The sequence below is a fragment of the Ahaetulla prasina genome, chromosome 2 (assembly GCF_028640845.1).
Source record: "Ahaetulla prasina isolate Xishuangbanna chromosome 2, ASM2864084v1, whole genome shotgun sequence".
In the NCBI taxonomy this organism is placed as follows: domain Eukaryota; kingdom Metazoa; phylum Chordata; class Lepidosauria; order Squamata; family Colubridae; genus Ahaetulla; species Ahaetulla prasina.
In genome coordinates this window covers 211,715,765-211,731,903 of record NC_080540.1, presented here as the reverse complement: position 1 = coordinate 211,731,903, position 16,139 = coordinate 211,715,765, and the positions used below count along the sequence as shown (strand labels likewise).

At 40.0% G+C, this 16,139-nt stretch overlaps 1 protein-coding gene across 2 annotated transcripts in view; it reads left to right on the top strand.

The window, feature by feature from the left end:
- The window catches only part of ACO1 (aconitase 1), a 56,564-nt gene extending 40,757 nt beyond the window's left edge, over positions 1-15,807 (top strand). For both annotated transcript variants that reach the window (XM_058170602.1, XM_058170604.1), the window contains exons 13-21: positions 1,668-1,752; positions 3,144-3,300; positions 4,508-4,632; positions 5,191-5,295; positions 6,051-6,193; positions 8,633-8,780; positions 11,914-12,036; positions 13,779-13,964; positions 15,187-15,807. In XM_058170602.1, the coding sequence (XP_058026585.1) occupies positions 1,668-1,752; positions 3,144-3,300; positions 4,508-4,632; positions 5,191-5,295; positions 6,051-6,193; positions 8,633-8,780; positions 11,914-12,036; positions 13,779-13,964; positions 15,187-15,300 (1,186 nt within the window). In that variant the 3' untranslated portion in view covers positions 15,301-15,807. The remainder of the gene's footprint in view (positions 1-1,667; positions 1,753-3,143; positions 3,301-4,507; positions 4,633-5,190; positions 5,296-6,050; positions 6,194-8,632; positions 8,781-11,913; positions 12,037-13,778; positions 13,965-15,186) is intronic.
- Positions 15,808-16,139: the final 332 nt, after the last annotated feature.

The window sequence follows — 16,139 nt, the reverse complement described above, 5'->3', positions numbered from 1 at the left end:
TTTAACAAGAGATTGGACAGCCATTTGTCCAGAATGGTATAGGGCCATGATGGCGAATCTATGGCACATGTGCCACAGGTGGCACATGGAGCCATATCTGTGGGCACGTGAACATTGTCCTAGCTCAGCTCCCATGTGCATGCATGTGCTGGCCAGCTAATTTTCGGATCTTCTGGGCTCACTGGAAGTCGGGAAATGGGCCGTTTCTGGCCTCCGAGGGGTCTTTGGGGGTGGGTGGGAAGGCTGTTTTCACCCTCCCCAGGCTCCAAGAAAGCCTCTGGAGCCTAGGAAAGGCAAAAAACGGGCCAACCAGGCCCACCGTGCCATTGCGTGGCAAAAGTGGGAGGGGGTAGCACACACATGCACAGGGGATGGGGCACATTAAACTATGAGTGGGGGCACGCACGTGCGCGACCTCCCCCACACTCCCCCGCTTTTGGCACGCGACAGCAAAAAGGTTAGCCATCACTGGTAACCTGTGCTTACCCAGGGCGTTGGAGTAGAAGACCTCCAAGGTCCCTTCCAACTCTGTTGTTCTGTTTAGCACTTTGGATTTCCAGAGCATCTGGAGCTGTAATTACATATAGTTACATACATACATACTATCCACAACTTCTCAGTTTAGGCTGCAGCTGCTTTAAGGAGTTGCAGACAAGTACTTTGTGAGGGATCTTGATCTTGTGTGCTCTAAAACACCATTTTATTATAGAATCAGATGAGCTGTATGGCCTTAAAAATCACATGTTCAGATGAAGAGGGGAGAGTACAAACCAAGTAGCGCAGGGGTGTCAAACTTGCATCGTCTCTGCAACGTATCAGGACTTTCCGCCCTTCGCTAAGCTGGGGAGGGGTGAGGCCAGCACATGACTCATCCAGCCTACAGGCCGCGAGATTGACAGCCTTGAAGTACAGTAGTAGAGAATATATTCACCCTGTGCTTTGTAGACATTGACCTTGAAGGTTAAGAAAACAGCTGCACACAGCTAGTATGCGAATGTTGCATATGCCAGCATCATTCACTGGATTACACATTGCCTGGGAAGTGGAAGACATTTCACACCACTTTAATTCCTTAAGAATTAAAGCGGGGGAATTAAGTCCTTGACGGTGATTCAAGTTAGGGAGGTTCACTTACTTTCCAACTCAATTTGTATCAAAGAGTGCCATGTTTACTGTACGTGATTTTGAGATGCATGCATAGCAAAGCCCAGCTCAACTGAAATTGTACATAAGGGGATAAAGTGTCTCATGATATGTGGGGATTATAACATTAATCTTTACTAAACAACAATCTGAATACTTATCTCCCCTGCTCATAAATTGATGTGTCAGAAAGAAGGTTAAGCTGGAAAATTCCTTTTATTTCAGTCAACATTTCCCCCTCCCCCATCCTCAGTTTGAAGCAGCTGGTCTACAAGCAATTTTTACAAAGGTTATAGGCTGAGAGTGAATGTGAGAGGAGGTTATGATTTCACTATTTGAAACATGTGGAACAATATATCTTAACAGTTACATTATTGTCATTATTCTGAATTTATTACATTAAATTCAGAATAATGAATTTAATGTAATAAATTCATGGCAAACTGGAGAAATGCAATTTGTTTGATCTTTCCTTTTCTACTAGAAGTCCATTGGTAATCTATTGACTTTCGTCCTCTCCACAGGTTTGATGTGGTTGGCTATGGGTGCATGACCTGCATTGGTAATAGTGGGCCTCTGCCGGAATCTGTGGTTGAAGCCATTACTCAGGTATTGTGGAGTTTTTTTGTCCTGTGTTGTCGCAATTTTGCATACAAATGATCAGAACCAAGTAAAAATTAGGATTGGTAGTGGATGGATTTGTGGATAGACTATGGAAATATGTGTGAACACTTTAGATATGCAGAATAGAAGGCTTATGGTTCTTACAGGTAGCTATTGACTTACCACTGTTCATTTAATTATGGTGCAGAATTACAATGGCCTTGACTCATCCTTGAAGTTGCAACTGTCGCACTACTACCAGAGTCACATGCTTGGCAAACAACTTCATTTATGATGGTTGCAGTGTCTTGTGGTCACATAATCGCGATATGCAACTTTTCCAGCTGGCTTCCAACAAGCCAAGTCAATCGGGGAAGCCAATTTTGCTTAACAACCATGTGATTTCACTTATACCCCATAAAAATAGCAATAAAATCCGATCTGATGATGATTTGTTTAATGACCACCTTGCTTAGTGACCAAAATTCTGGGCCAATTGTAGTTGCAAGTCGAAGACTATTTGTAGAAGGGGAATGCTTATTTATTTTACATGGGTCTAACATTGTCGGTGTAGTGTTTAATGATGGCTATCATGCTCTTTCACTGCACAGTTTAAGAGCTGTTGAGATGATAGAATTGTAGTCCTTTAAAACAGAGGTGGGGAACCATGGCCCGTTTATGATTTGTGGACTTCAACTCCCAGAATTCCTAAGGCCTGCATGGCTGGCTCAGGAATTCTGGGAGCTGAAGTTCACAAGTCATAAAAGGGCCATGTTCCCCACTCCTGCTTTAAAAACAGTGCTTTTCAAACTTGACAACTTTACGATAGGTGGACTTCAACTCCTAAGCTTTCTGAGAACTCTGAGAATTGAAGAGGATACATTTTAAAGGTGCCAAGTTTCAAAAATGCTGCTTTAAAAGAATTCCTTGCTCTTATAATACAGGAAAAGTAACTTTGAACTTTACTTGCTGGCTGGCTTAAATTTTATTTTATTGGTTTTATTTTATTGGTTTTAAATTTTTATTGTTAATTTTTAATGGGTTTTAGTTTTTACGTTCCAAAGTTTTAGGCCAATTATGTAATAAGTTTTTTAATTCGTATTTTAAATTGTATATTACATTGTTTGTTTTACCTTGGCTGTACACCGCCCTGAGTCCTTCAGGAGAAGGGCGGTATAAAAATTGAATAAATAATAATAAAATAATAATAATAACTTGGAAATGGATAGCTAACTTCCAGTTTTTATTCAATATTAATAAATGGCCATTTAGCATAGTCTTTAAGGGGGAGGGGGGAGTGAGATTTCATGTGACTTTAATGGACATTATATATGGACCTTGGTGATATAAACAAATAGAAACTATTTTCTTTTTCAATATGGACCGTATTTTTGCAGGGAGACTTAGTAGCTGTAGGGGTGCTGTCCGGAAACAGGAATTTTGAAGGCCGTGTCCATCCAAATACACGTGCTAATTATCTGGCCTCCCCTCCCCTCGTAATCGCCTACGCTATTGCAGGGACCGTAAGGATTGATTTTGAAAAGGATCCTCTAGGTAAGGATAATTTGAATTTGAATTTTTGAAGGGGATGACTAAATCAGAAACTATGCTTAATCTCTGGGTCTCTTTGTGTACAGATGGAGTGTGTAAAGGGACTGGGATCATAAAAGACTATTCTCCATATTTCTTTGTATTTCTTAAGCATCATGTATACAGTAGTGGCCAAAATTGTGGAAACCTTTTGGGAAAAGTGTATTTTTGAGGTTTGATGGCTAATAACACCATTTGGGGGGGAGGGGTGATTCAAGAACTCTAACTGCTGGAATGGCCTGGGAATAGCCCAGACCTTAACCCAATTGAAAATCTATGGAGCCGACCAGTGGTGGGTTTCAAAATTTTTTACTACCGGTTCTGTGGGCGTGGCTTGGTGGGTGTGGCTTGGTGGGCGTGGCAGGGGAAGGATACTATAAAATCTCCATTCCCTCCCCAATCCAGGGGAAGTTTACTGCAAAATCCCCATTTCCTCCCAATCAGCTGGGACTTGGGAGATAGAGAATAGATGGGGGTGGGGCCAGTCAGAATTTTTACTATCGGTTCTCTGAACTACTCAAAATTTCCACTACCGGTTCTCCAGAACTGGTCAGAACCTGCTGAAACCACCTCTGGAGCCGACTAAAGAAACTTGTTAGTCAGAAGCAACCCAGCAATAAAACCCAGTTAATAGAAGCGATCATTCAATCTTGGTTTCACATTATAACACCTGAAGAACTTAAAAGACTTGGTTCACTCCATGGGAGGACATTGTAAGGCTGTAATTCATGTTAAAGATTACCCAACTAAGTATTAACTGACATGGTGATAATTTTTGTACATCTCGTTTTTTCTATGGTGATAATTTTTGTATATCTCATTTTTTCTACATGTTTCACTTTTCTTCTGTATACTGTAACTGCTATTCTAATAGCAAATCCTTCATAAAAGTTATTGCACTACATTCTTGATTAAATTATCTTTCCATTGATATATAATTTTATGGTACTACTCCAAAAAAAAGTGGTGTTATTAGCTAGTTTTAGAAAATATACTTTTCCCAAAAGGTTTCCACAATTTTGGCCACTATTGTATATAGGGTTTATGTTCATGGAGAACGGATCAACCTGGTTATAGAAAACTGGTTATAAAAAACCAGTTCAGCTCATTGCCCCTGTGGAGGACAAGTTAGTAGGGTGCCTGCTGAAAACCAGTGTTCCATTAATTGCAGGTGTCAATGCAGAAGGCAAAAATATCTTTCTGAAGGACATTTGGCCTCTGAGAGATGAGATCCAAACCATTGAACGTCAATATGTAATTCCAGGAATGTTTAAAGAGGTCTACCAGAAAATAGAGGTAATACTTAGTGTTAAATTGTGCTTTCTGCATTTGCTCAGATGTTACATTTGCGTCTTGTTAGCTGTAAGTTAAAACTTCAGTCGAAATCAGAAAGGTTCCCCCGAAACAAGAGAGAGATCCTTTGTGAGCTGCGTAAGATAATGATATTCTAATTTTAAAAAATCACCAGAAAGATGAAGAAAGTGCCAATATGGGATTGACCAAACTTTGAGGCACTTTTTAAACCTTGTTGGAAGCAATGACATTTTGGGGGAACCCTTTTAGAGAAGGAACATTCTAAATAGTCACACTACTTGATTCTCCTGCTCTCAAACTTAACCAGGTCAGACTGAGACTGAGTTGGAAAAATAGGCACGGTTAGATGAATATGTAAAAAAACGGAGCCTTTAGTTCAGAAATTGAACAATAAGCATAAACCTGCATTTGTTTTCATGTGTTTTAGAAACAAAAAGAGATTTTCTGCCATTACTTTATCTCCATAGGCTGGAGATAGAGGGATTTAGAATATTTTCATTTGCTATGTTTGTATCCTAATTTTTTTTTTAAATTTTCCAGACCGTAAACAAATCCTGGAATGACTTGGATGTCTCATCAGACAAACTATATGCTTGGAATCCAAAATCCACATATATTAAATCTCCTCCATTTTTTGAAAACCTGGTAATTCTCTTTTCATGGCCTTTTGATGAATTTGCTGACAAACATGCTTTGTGTGTTGCGGTTTGTTTAAATTATTTAAGTTTTTAAAGAAGTTTCTTTAAAAGTTTTGTAAAGTATAAACAAAAGTACCTTGCCTACTAACAAAGTGAAGTATATAAAGTATCTTGAGGTAGGGAGGGAGGGAAGGAAGGAAAGAAGGAACGAAGGAACGAAGGAACGAAGGAAGGATCATTAAAATCAGTATTCATTAATAGGAAATAAAGCTTTTACATTTGCAAAAGTATTTGAAGTAACTAGATTATCTTCTAATTAGGTCAGTGCTCTGATTGAATAACACATTCAGCTTATAATCTTTAGATTATTTGGATGCAGGAGAAAAGGTGGCTATACAAATAGAAGAGAGTTATGTGAACCCTTGAGTGCCCACCTCAAAACATTCATAACTCTGGTTAGGAAATTATCTACATGAATTGTTTCCTATTTGCTTTTGGGAATAGTAAGTTTGGTGATTATTTTAAAACACTGGTCTTCCCAGAATTTGAGGTTTCCCCCCCAATTCTAGGCAAACAGCACAAAGTGAGAAAAAAGAAAGGTTTATGTACATTTAGTTTTTTCCAATATGATTAAGAGTGTTCAGTTCTTAGATACTTTGGAGGAATGGAAGCTCAGTATATTTTTGTTCTCATAAACCAGTCCTTATTTATATGCCTGACAGACAAACATGACCCCTTTTTTGGTGATCTTTTTTTCCCCAGACCCTGGAGCTTCACCCCCCTAAATCCATACTGGATGCCTATGTCCTGCTGAATCTCGGTGACTCTGTGACCACTGACCATATATCTCCTGCAGGGAATATAGCAAGAAACAGTCCGGCTGCCCGTTACTTGACTAGCAGAGGGTGAGTCCAATTAACACCCTGAGGGAAAGAAATTCCTTTTGGAGAGAGGAATTCTACCTACTCTCTTCTCCATCATTTAGTTATTTGGTTGTAGATTTCAACAGCAATATCTAGAACCCAGTTACTGCCAGTCCTGAAAACAAATATTTTGTAACTGCTCTCCTCATTGCGCTAATTGTTGTGATGAGATTCCTGATAACTTTTTTTTTTCCAGGCTCCAATCCTAACCTAGAAGAAAGTTAGTTCCTTTAATGAATGAGAAATACTGTCCATGCACAAGGGCAAAGCATATTTTCTGAATCATTTTTGAAGCACATTCAAAGTTATAAAGGTGCTGTTAATGAAAAGAGGGACTAGGGGAGATATGATAGCAGTGTTCTAATATCTCAGGGGCTGCCAGAAAGAAGATGGAGTCAAGCTATTCTCCAAAGCACCTGAGGGTAGAACAAGAAGCAATGGGTGGAAACTAATCAAGGAAAGAAGCAACTTAGAACTAAGGAGAAATTTCCTGACAGTTAGAACAATTAATAAGTGGAACAACTTGCCTCCAGAAGTTGTGAATGCTCCAACACTGGAAGTTTTTAAGATGTTGGATAACTATTTGTCTGAAGTGGAGTAGGGTTTCCTGCCTAAGCAAGGGGTTGGACTAGAAGACCTCCAAGTTCCCTTCCAACTCTGTTATTCTGTGTTCTAGTCACCCGTGTCCTAGAAAAGTGTTTCTGACCCTCAGCTTCTTTAAGCTGTGTGGACTTCAACTCCCAGAATTCCCCATCCAGCACACTTTGTGTTAAAGTACTCAGTCTTTAAATCCTCCAAATTGTATTGTGTATCACCTGCTGAGTAGGGGGTTTCTATCATGCCTTGAAACATCTTTCTGGCATATTTAACTCCTTGAATTATTTTTGTTTGTGTTAGGAGTGTTACTTTTCCTGGATATACGGATGAGAAAGAGACTAGATAAGCTGCTACTTCTTCATTGTAAGGCTATGTATTGCCCACCATTTCATTTACGGCCTAAAAAATAAGGGACAGTCTCTTCTGGGCCTCTCCCTCTGTCATTTATGCAGCCTCAGGCCATATCCTCTCTTATAAAGAGCCATTGTGGTGCAGTGGTTAGAATGCAGTACTGCAGGCTACTTCTGCTGACTGCCAATTGCCAGCTGCCAGCAGTTTGGCAGTTCAATTCTCACCGGCTCAAGGTTGACTCAGCCTTCCATCCTTCCAAGGTGGGTAAAATGAGGACCCAGATTATTGGGGGCAATATGCTGACTCTGTAAACCACTTAGAGCAGGGCTCATCAACCTTTCAGACCTCAGGGACCACTAAATTCATAATTTAAATCCTGGGGATCACTAATATGATCTGCCTAATGACTGCCTGGGTGGTCATGTGACTGGGTGTGCATGGCCAACTCGATGTCACTCATGTTGAGGGGCGCCTCACTGGCCTCTACTTGCCCCTCCCCTCCCAGCCACTCCTTGCCTGCGCATCTGGGCTCCTTAGGGCCCCAACAGGAAGCAGTTGTTGGCGCTAAGCAGCAACCATGAGAAAGAGTTAGCGAGAGTGCAAGGGCAGGTACCGGCGCCTGGAGGCTCAGCGGGCTGAGATGGTCAGCCAGTTCCAGGCCATGATGCAGTCCCACTAGAACAAGGCCCTCCGGCTCTTCACCCCCCCTCCGACCCACACAAAAAGACCCTGAAGGGGGAGACTCTCTGTAGCAACACAAACGTTCATTGCACGTATCTGTCCCAGGGGCCGTAGTTTGAGGACCCCTTATTTAGTGCAATATAAAAAATGGAAATAATTTTTCTACGAACCACCAAAATTTTATCGCAGACCACCAGTGGTCCACAGACCACCAGTTGGTGACTGCTGACTTAGAGAGGACTGTAAAGCACTGTGAAATGGTATGTAAGTCTAAGTGCTATTGTTATTGCTATCTGATTGTTTCCTCGGCAGCATTTCTTTGCTGGCTTCTCAAGGTTTTTCTCACGCATCATTACATGGGATCATTTTAAAATGTTTTTAAAATGTTTTGGAGATGCTCCAAAAGCTTATTCTTCCTTGATAACCTTTTAAAGGAAGCCCTCAAACATAGCATCCTAAGGACTTGATTGGGATTGGGTCTCCTAGAATTGTCAGCCAGCATGGTAGATATTTTTGGAGTTGCAGCTCAACAAATCTGAAGGGTCCAAGATAGAGAAGACTTGAAAGATTTTTGTTTTTCCCACACATCCCCTTCCTCTTAGCATACATATATACTCAAATTAAATCCTTGAGGTAATACTGTCAAATCAAGGTCATTTGAATGGCTGTTACGTACTATTGTAGACCTGCATTGAAAGAAGCTTCGTGCCAGGGGATTGAATCTCTCTGCTTATTTATTAAACACTTTGGAGCTTTTGAATATTAAGACTTGCCTCTTTTGCATCTTGATAGTCTCACTCCTCGAGATTTTAACTCGTATGGCTCACGCCGGGGCAATGATGCTGTCATGGCAAGAGGAACATTTGCAAACATACGCCTATTGAATAAATTCCTTAAGAAGCAGGCCCCACAAACCATCCACTTCCCATCTGACGAAACGGTAAGTGTTTTCCCTCCCAGCATTAGGTTTTGCCCCAGGGATGAAATCTACTTACCTTCCTTACTGGTTCGGAAGTGTACACGCTCGCTCACTTTGCGTTCTTACACTCACGTCACATGCACGCGCAGACCTTCTGTGCATGCATAGAAGGTAAAAAACACATTACTTCTTGGTTAAAACCACGATTGCTACCAGATCATGTGATCCGGTCCGAACCAGGAGCCCTTCACCTCTGTTTTGTCCCCTTCACCAAGTAGTTTTGGCTTTTCTGCTACTGCAGGACTGTCTCCTTTTGGCAGAAGTTTCAATTTATGTGTTTAGTAGGCTGCAGTGTTCTCACACAACAGAGTTATCTGGGGCTTTAAAGATTCTTGAAGGTAGGTCAGATAAACATCAGATGTTCCCTTAGAAGAAATATTCTGTGTTTATTTTACTACATTTTCAGTAATAGTGCATAACACAGACACTGGTGAAATGTTTGTATATGTTTTCTTTTCTTTTTCTTTTTTTTGAAAAAAATTATTTATTTTTAAACATAAAAATAAAAAAAGCTCATCAAATCAAATCCATTACATCGTGCTGTAAGGGTGTTAATATATCTTCCTGTGCATTCACAAAATAATCATTTCTTCCATACATATATCTTATACTCATTTTTCCTAACATATCTTTCCAATAAATCCCATATTTTATAATATTGTTTATCGTCTTGTTCTCTAATTTCAAATGTTAATTTACTTGTTTCTGCACATTCCAACGTTTTTCTAATTATTTCATCTTGTGAAGGTAACTTTTCATTTTTCCAATTTTTTGCAAATACAATCCTAGCTGCTGTAATAATATTCACAATCAAATATTTTATATCTCTAGTATATATCTCCGGTATAATTCCCAACAGAAAGATTTCTTGCTTAAAGTCAATATGCTTTTTGATCATTTTTTTCCAACCACATGTGTATTTTAGTCCAATATCTTTTAGCTTCAATGCATGTCCACCACATGTGGTAATATGATCCAGGTATCTGATGACATTTCCAACATTTTTCAGATTTGTCCTTAGACATTCTAGCAATTCTTGTCGGGGGTAGATGCCACTTGTAAAAATATTTGTATATGTTTTCCATTGATGGTCTCCCATGGTCCATGTACCAACTCTGGACCTATGTCCTCTAGAACAGGGGTCTCCAACCTTGATCCCTTTAAGACTTTTGGACTTCAACTCCCAGAGTTCCTCAGCCAGCTTTGCTAGAAACCTTGTTCAATGTGATTATGGATCTTTTCCTGTTATGAAAATAACTCAATAGGTGATTTCCCAAGAGATGGCTTTTGCTTGCATGCTTGAGAATTTATTTTGATGGTGGCTTATTTAGCCTCCCTAGCTGGCCATACTTCTCAGTTTGAGGAACTCCCTGTTGATGGGCTTTCGTTGAAGTGTGGGAAATCAGGGTGGCTGCAGTCTCCCACAGAGCTGAAAGACTTGGCATTCATGTATATCTCTTGGCCACCTTGATTTTAAAGTGAAAGGATAAATATATAAATAAATATATGTCCCCATGCATTTCACACCGAGGCATGACTATAAAAAATAATGAATAACTCTCTGAGCTTGTGTTTTCTTGCAGACTTTTCATTACCCAAACTAGGTAACATCAGCAGTGCCAATAGGGAGGGGTTTTGTTCTCAACCAGTGTTGGTGAGGGTGGGCTTAGAGGTTCTTTGGTTGGCCTGTTTACTGTTAGCTGGTTTGGCAGTTTTTTGATTGGAACAGCCAAACACCAGCAATCAACACCTACATGAGCATAGATTAACTCCAAGATTAACATCAGACAAACAAACAAGAAGTAAACAATCCTCAATCAAGCAACAGCCAAACGAGTAACTGCTGCTGATGTTGTTAGTTGCGAAGTCATGTCCAATCCATCGCGACCACACGGACAATGTTCCTCCAGGCCTTCCTGTTCTCTACCATCCTCTGGAGTCCATTTAAGCTCACGCTGACTACTTTGGTGACTTCATCCAGCCATCTCGTTCTCTGTCATCCCCCTTTTCTTTTGCCCTCAATCTTTCCCAGCATTAGGTTCTTATCCAGTGAGTCCTTCCTTCTCATTAGGTGGCCAAAGTATTTCAGTTTCATCTTCAGGATCTGGCCTTCTAAAGAGCAGGCAGGGTTGATCTCTTCTAGGCTGACTGCTTTGATTGCCATGCCTATTTATATTGTATATTTTTGTACCGTTTTGTTTTATCTTGGCTGTACACCGCCCTGAGTCCTTCGGGAAAAGGGCAGTATAAAATTTGAATAAATAATAATTATTATTTATTATTATAAATAATTATTATTATTTAATAAAATAAAAATTATTTTATTATTTAAATAAAATAAAAATTAATAATAATAAAATTATTATTTAAAATAAAATTAATCTAATAAAAGGGCGGTATAAAAATTGAATAAATAATAATAATAATAATAATAATAATAATAATAATAATAATAATAATAATAATAATAATAATAATAATAATAATAATAATAATAATAATAATAATGCAGTTCAAGGGACTCGTAGGAGTCCCCTCCAGCACCATAGTTCAAAGGCCTCAATTCTTTGGCGCTCAGCCTTTCTTATGGTCCAACTTTCACACCATACATTGCAACTGGGAAACCATAGCCTGACTATAGTAAAGTTAGCAGCCCAATAAAGAACCTCCAAAACTATCCCCACCAACACTTATAGGGCAGGTCACTAGAATATAAACTGTGAGAAAACCCCACTGCCTACTAGCACTGATGATGTTACCTAGTTTTGGTAATGAAACATCTGCAAGAAAACAGCCAAGCTGAGAGAGCACCAAGGACTCTTCATGAGTAATGTGTAAGACAAAAAGGGCCAGTGCCACTTTTATCTCTACAGCATTCATTGTAGAGATACAGGGATCATTAGTTTCGTTTGGCAAATGAATGAGTTACAGGGAAGGGCCAGTTGTGCTTTCCTAGTTCATTATTCTTTATAGTGTAAAATGTATTACACTACAATATTTAGTGAGTTAATCTACGACAGGCATAGAAGGAAGGAATCTCTGACTGGAAATATTGCTTCACTAATTGAGCTTCAATTGCATTCTCTGCCTCTAGCTGGACGTATTTGATGCTTCTGAGAGATACCAACAAGCCAACCACCCACTCATCATATTGGCCGGTAAGGAATATGGCTCAGGAAGTTCCCGGGACTGGGCTGCCAAGGGGCCTTTCCTGCTGGTGAGTAGGCTATTTTAATAAGAGGAGCTTAATAGCATCATCAGTTTGGATGAGCCAATGGAATCTACCGTATTTTTTGGTGTATAAAACGCACCTTTTTACCCCCAAAAAGGTAAAAATCTGGGTGCGTCTTATACACCGAATGTAGCCCCATCCACCTGCTGCCTCCCCACCCTTCGGAAGTTATCAGCCTCTGTGTGTCCTCATGAAAATGTTCTTGTATCTGCCGCGATGCTTCAGAGGGCCGCACTACAGCTGATCAGCGCTGTAGGCAGCTAGTAGACCGGTGCCTCTATTCTCAAAGAAGGTAGACTGGTGTGCTCCAGTAAAAGCCAAATGGATCTGTGTGGCTCTGCTAGGCAGAATTCTTTTTTTCTTGTTTTCGTCTCCCAAAATTAAGGTACGTCTTATACTCCGGTGCGTCTTATACACTGAAAGATACGGTATCTCTTGCTCTCTGTTTTTTGTTATCTATTCATTCTCTGTGTCAAACACCTCTTTCTTCTGGGAATTCTTTTTCAGATATATCCTTGCATGTTGACATTATTTTACATGGTAGTCCTCGATTTACAACAGTTCATTTAGTGACAGAAATTACAACGGCACTGAAGAACATGACTTCATTTCTTTTTTGATCATTTGGCAACTGACTCACATTTATAACAGTTGCACTCTCCTGGGGTCATCTTTTGTGACCTGACAAGAAAAGTCAGTGGGGAAGCCAGATTCACTTAAGAACCGTGCTGCTAACTTAACAACTGCAGTGATTCACTTAAGAACTGTGGCAAGGAAAGTCATAACAAAGCTATCTCGCTGAGCAACAAAAATTTGAGGCTCAGTTGTGGTCTTTTCTCAAAACTAATCATCATCCCTAATAAATCTCATTGCATTACCTTGCTTTCTTACTCTTTGAATTCTTCTGAAGAGTAGTGGCCAGAATTGGTCTTCGCACTCCCAAGTGGGTTCTGACCAATACAGTGGATCCATTCCTCTGATTTTGAAACTAAACTTGTTAGATAATCTAAATTTGCATTTTTACCAACCTTGTCATACTGTTGGCTCATGATCAGGAGTTCAATTCCAATTTTAAATCCTTTGCACAGATAACATCACCACGCCAAATATTCCCCATCATCAGTAGTTCAACTTCTGAATGAATGTACTATTTGTTATGAAATTTAGTCCATAAGAGGCCATAGTGCCAAAATTAAACATTGGGGTTTAGCAACAAGACATTCAAGGATATTAGTGCGTTTGTTTCTCCCAACTGTATATGTTCAGAGCCCAATAATACTGAATTTTATTTTGGATGAATTTAACCTCCATAAATTCGAGATTAAAGTTCTATATATATATACACACACACACACACACACACACATTTATATATTTGGATTTTTCAGTGACCCTCTCCTCTGCTGTGCTCGCCATGTCTTCCTTCAGTTCATATGTTCCTATTTATGATGGGATTGTCCTTTTGAGGGAAAGTTGGCTTGTTGTTTCGTAGCTTTTGGATAGCTAGCTTCACAAACCAGGAAATGGAGAAGTTACTTCTTTGAGATGGACCGCTAATCTACCTAGCACAGCATCACCAACCATTGACTTTTTCCCAATCCTACCTAGAGCTGTTAAGAATGGACCTGAGGCCTTTTGTCTGCATAGTTGCCGGGAAAATAATTAGCCACTTCTTTTCTACAACTTTTGTTTTAATTTGACTATTAATGCCTTTGTGTGTTCCTCAGGGTATCAAAGCAGTCCTTGCAGAGAGCTATGAGAGGATTCACCGTAGTAATCTGGTGGGCATGGGAGTCATCCCTCTACAGTATCTCCCCGGCCAGGACGCAGAGAGTCTAGGACTGACAGGGCAGGAACGTTACACAATCATTATTCCGGAGGACCTGACGCCCGGAATGAATATCCAGATCAAAGTAAGCGTTTCCAGGGATTGCATTATTTTAATCTAGCAATGCTCCGTGTTGGTGTGTCTCTCTTTGTGTGCACAGATGAAGGGTGTGCAGTTATGTGAAGTGGCTGTGCGTCAGGTTTAAGGAACAAAATTTGACGCCTGAACAAGCCCTTGAATTGACTTTGAATCACTCAAATCTTTTATGATTTGGTGATCTTGCAAGATTTCAAGGAGTGAAGGCTTGAAAATACTAGTAGTCTTTGGGTATAGAAATAGTCTAAGGTTTTAAGTTACATTCCCTTATAAAGTCATATTGCCCTTTTCAGGGAAAGTTGGCTTGTTGCTTTGCAGCTTTTATAAAGGAGCCACAGTGGCGCAGTGGTTACAATGCAGTTTTGCAGGCTAACTCATTCCTCACTGCAGTGAGTTCAATCCTGACCAGCTCAAGGCTGACTCAGCCTTTCATCCTTCCAAAGTCGGTAAAATGAGGACCCAGATTGTTGGGGGCAATATGCTGACTCTGTAAACTGCTTAGAGAGGGCTGTAAAGCACCGTGAAGCAGTATATGTTTAAAGTGCTATTGCCATTGTTGTTCAAATGTGAGAGATCAGGATTTTCATGCTTGGAAGCTTTTGTTTCTATTGAAGCAAATTGGACTAAATTCAAAGAGTGCAGAGGTGATTAGGGGACTGGAGATTAAAACATATGAAGAACAGTTGCAGAAATTGGGTACATCTAGACTAGAGGAAAGGGGAGATACGATAGCAGTGTTCCAATTTTTAAAAGGCTGCCACAAAGGAGAGGGGCAGCCTCCGAAGCTGCTGAAGCCGTTCAGAGCCCCAGAATAAAGAAGGGTTTTTAATTCAGTGAAAAAGCAACTTTTTAGCACTGTGTTGAATGGGATGGTCTGCATGTGAGATGAGTGTTCTAATAATGGGTGTTGCAGGAGTAAGTAATGTGTACAGCCCTGAACCCCGACAGTTGTTGAAATATTGTGTGTGCACATTTGAACATGGTTTTCATGTTCCCCATCCTTCGGATTGCTCATTTAAGACATTAGGAGAGATTTTCTTGCAATGGGACCCCCAAAAGTATGAGTGGTGGTGATGTAATATTATTTCCACAGAGTTCCTGTATCTTCGGAGCTTTGGCATAATTTCTAAAAAGAAAAAAGTCCCTGTTTGAACTTCTGAAACCATTGTACCTTTCCTTAATCCTCCTTGTCCTCTATGTTCTCTCCACAGTTGGACACAGGAAAAACTTTTCAAGCCATCATGAGGTTTGATACGGACGTGGAGCTCACCTATTTTCGTAATGGCGGCATCTTGAACTACATGATTCGCAAAATGGCATCTTAACCCCCAAATGAAGCACTGCTCATATCCAGAAACCCACCTTTTTCAGAGGACAAAGGCTCAGTAATTATAAGTGCCGTAATTATGAAAAACAAAATATACAGTAACAAGGGAAGTATGTGCAAGTTTTCCCCAGCGTAGTGCCTTCCAAGCGTATTAGGACTACAACATCCAGACTTTCAGGACTGGCTGGGGCTCCTGGGGGATGTGGTGGTTTTAAAGCAGAATTGAAGGGAAAGGCTTGTAAAGGGTATGTTCTTACACTGTCAACGCTAACCTTTGGCCACTAGCCTGATTTATGTGTATATTTGAACTCATCCTTTCTACAGTACTGTATTTCATCCATCTATTTTGTACTCGTAGGTGGGAACAAAAACTTTTATCATCTATGTATGTGGAGGCTAGATCCTTTCCAACATTTTATACGGCAATTAACAGTACCAGTTTCTTTTCCTGCCTGCCTCAGAAGTTACTAACCTTGTACTATTGCATTAAAAGCGCTTATCCAAATCCCTCCTTGAAATTTTATTACTGCTAAAACGATTAAATGACTCGGCTCTTTATTCTTCGGCATATGTGCATTCGCTCGTGTGTGCCTTCATTCATGGGACCGCAGGATTAAAGCCTTTTGTAACAAACCTGTTTTCAAAAATCAGTAGAACCTTTTGCGGATTTTACTTTGTTTGCATTCCATGTGAATTCTCAATCAGAGGTTCAAAATAAAGAATAAATTCTCCTTTGCTTTTATCAGAAAGGAACATGCTTTGGAGTTCTGAGCAATAAAATGTTGCAACAGCAATGGGAGCCTAACAATAGATATAATACATGGACATAAGATATAA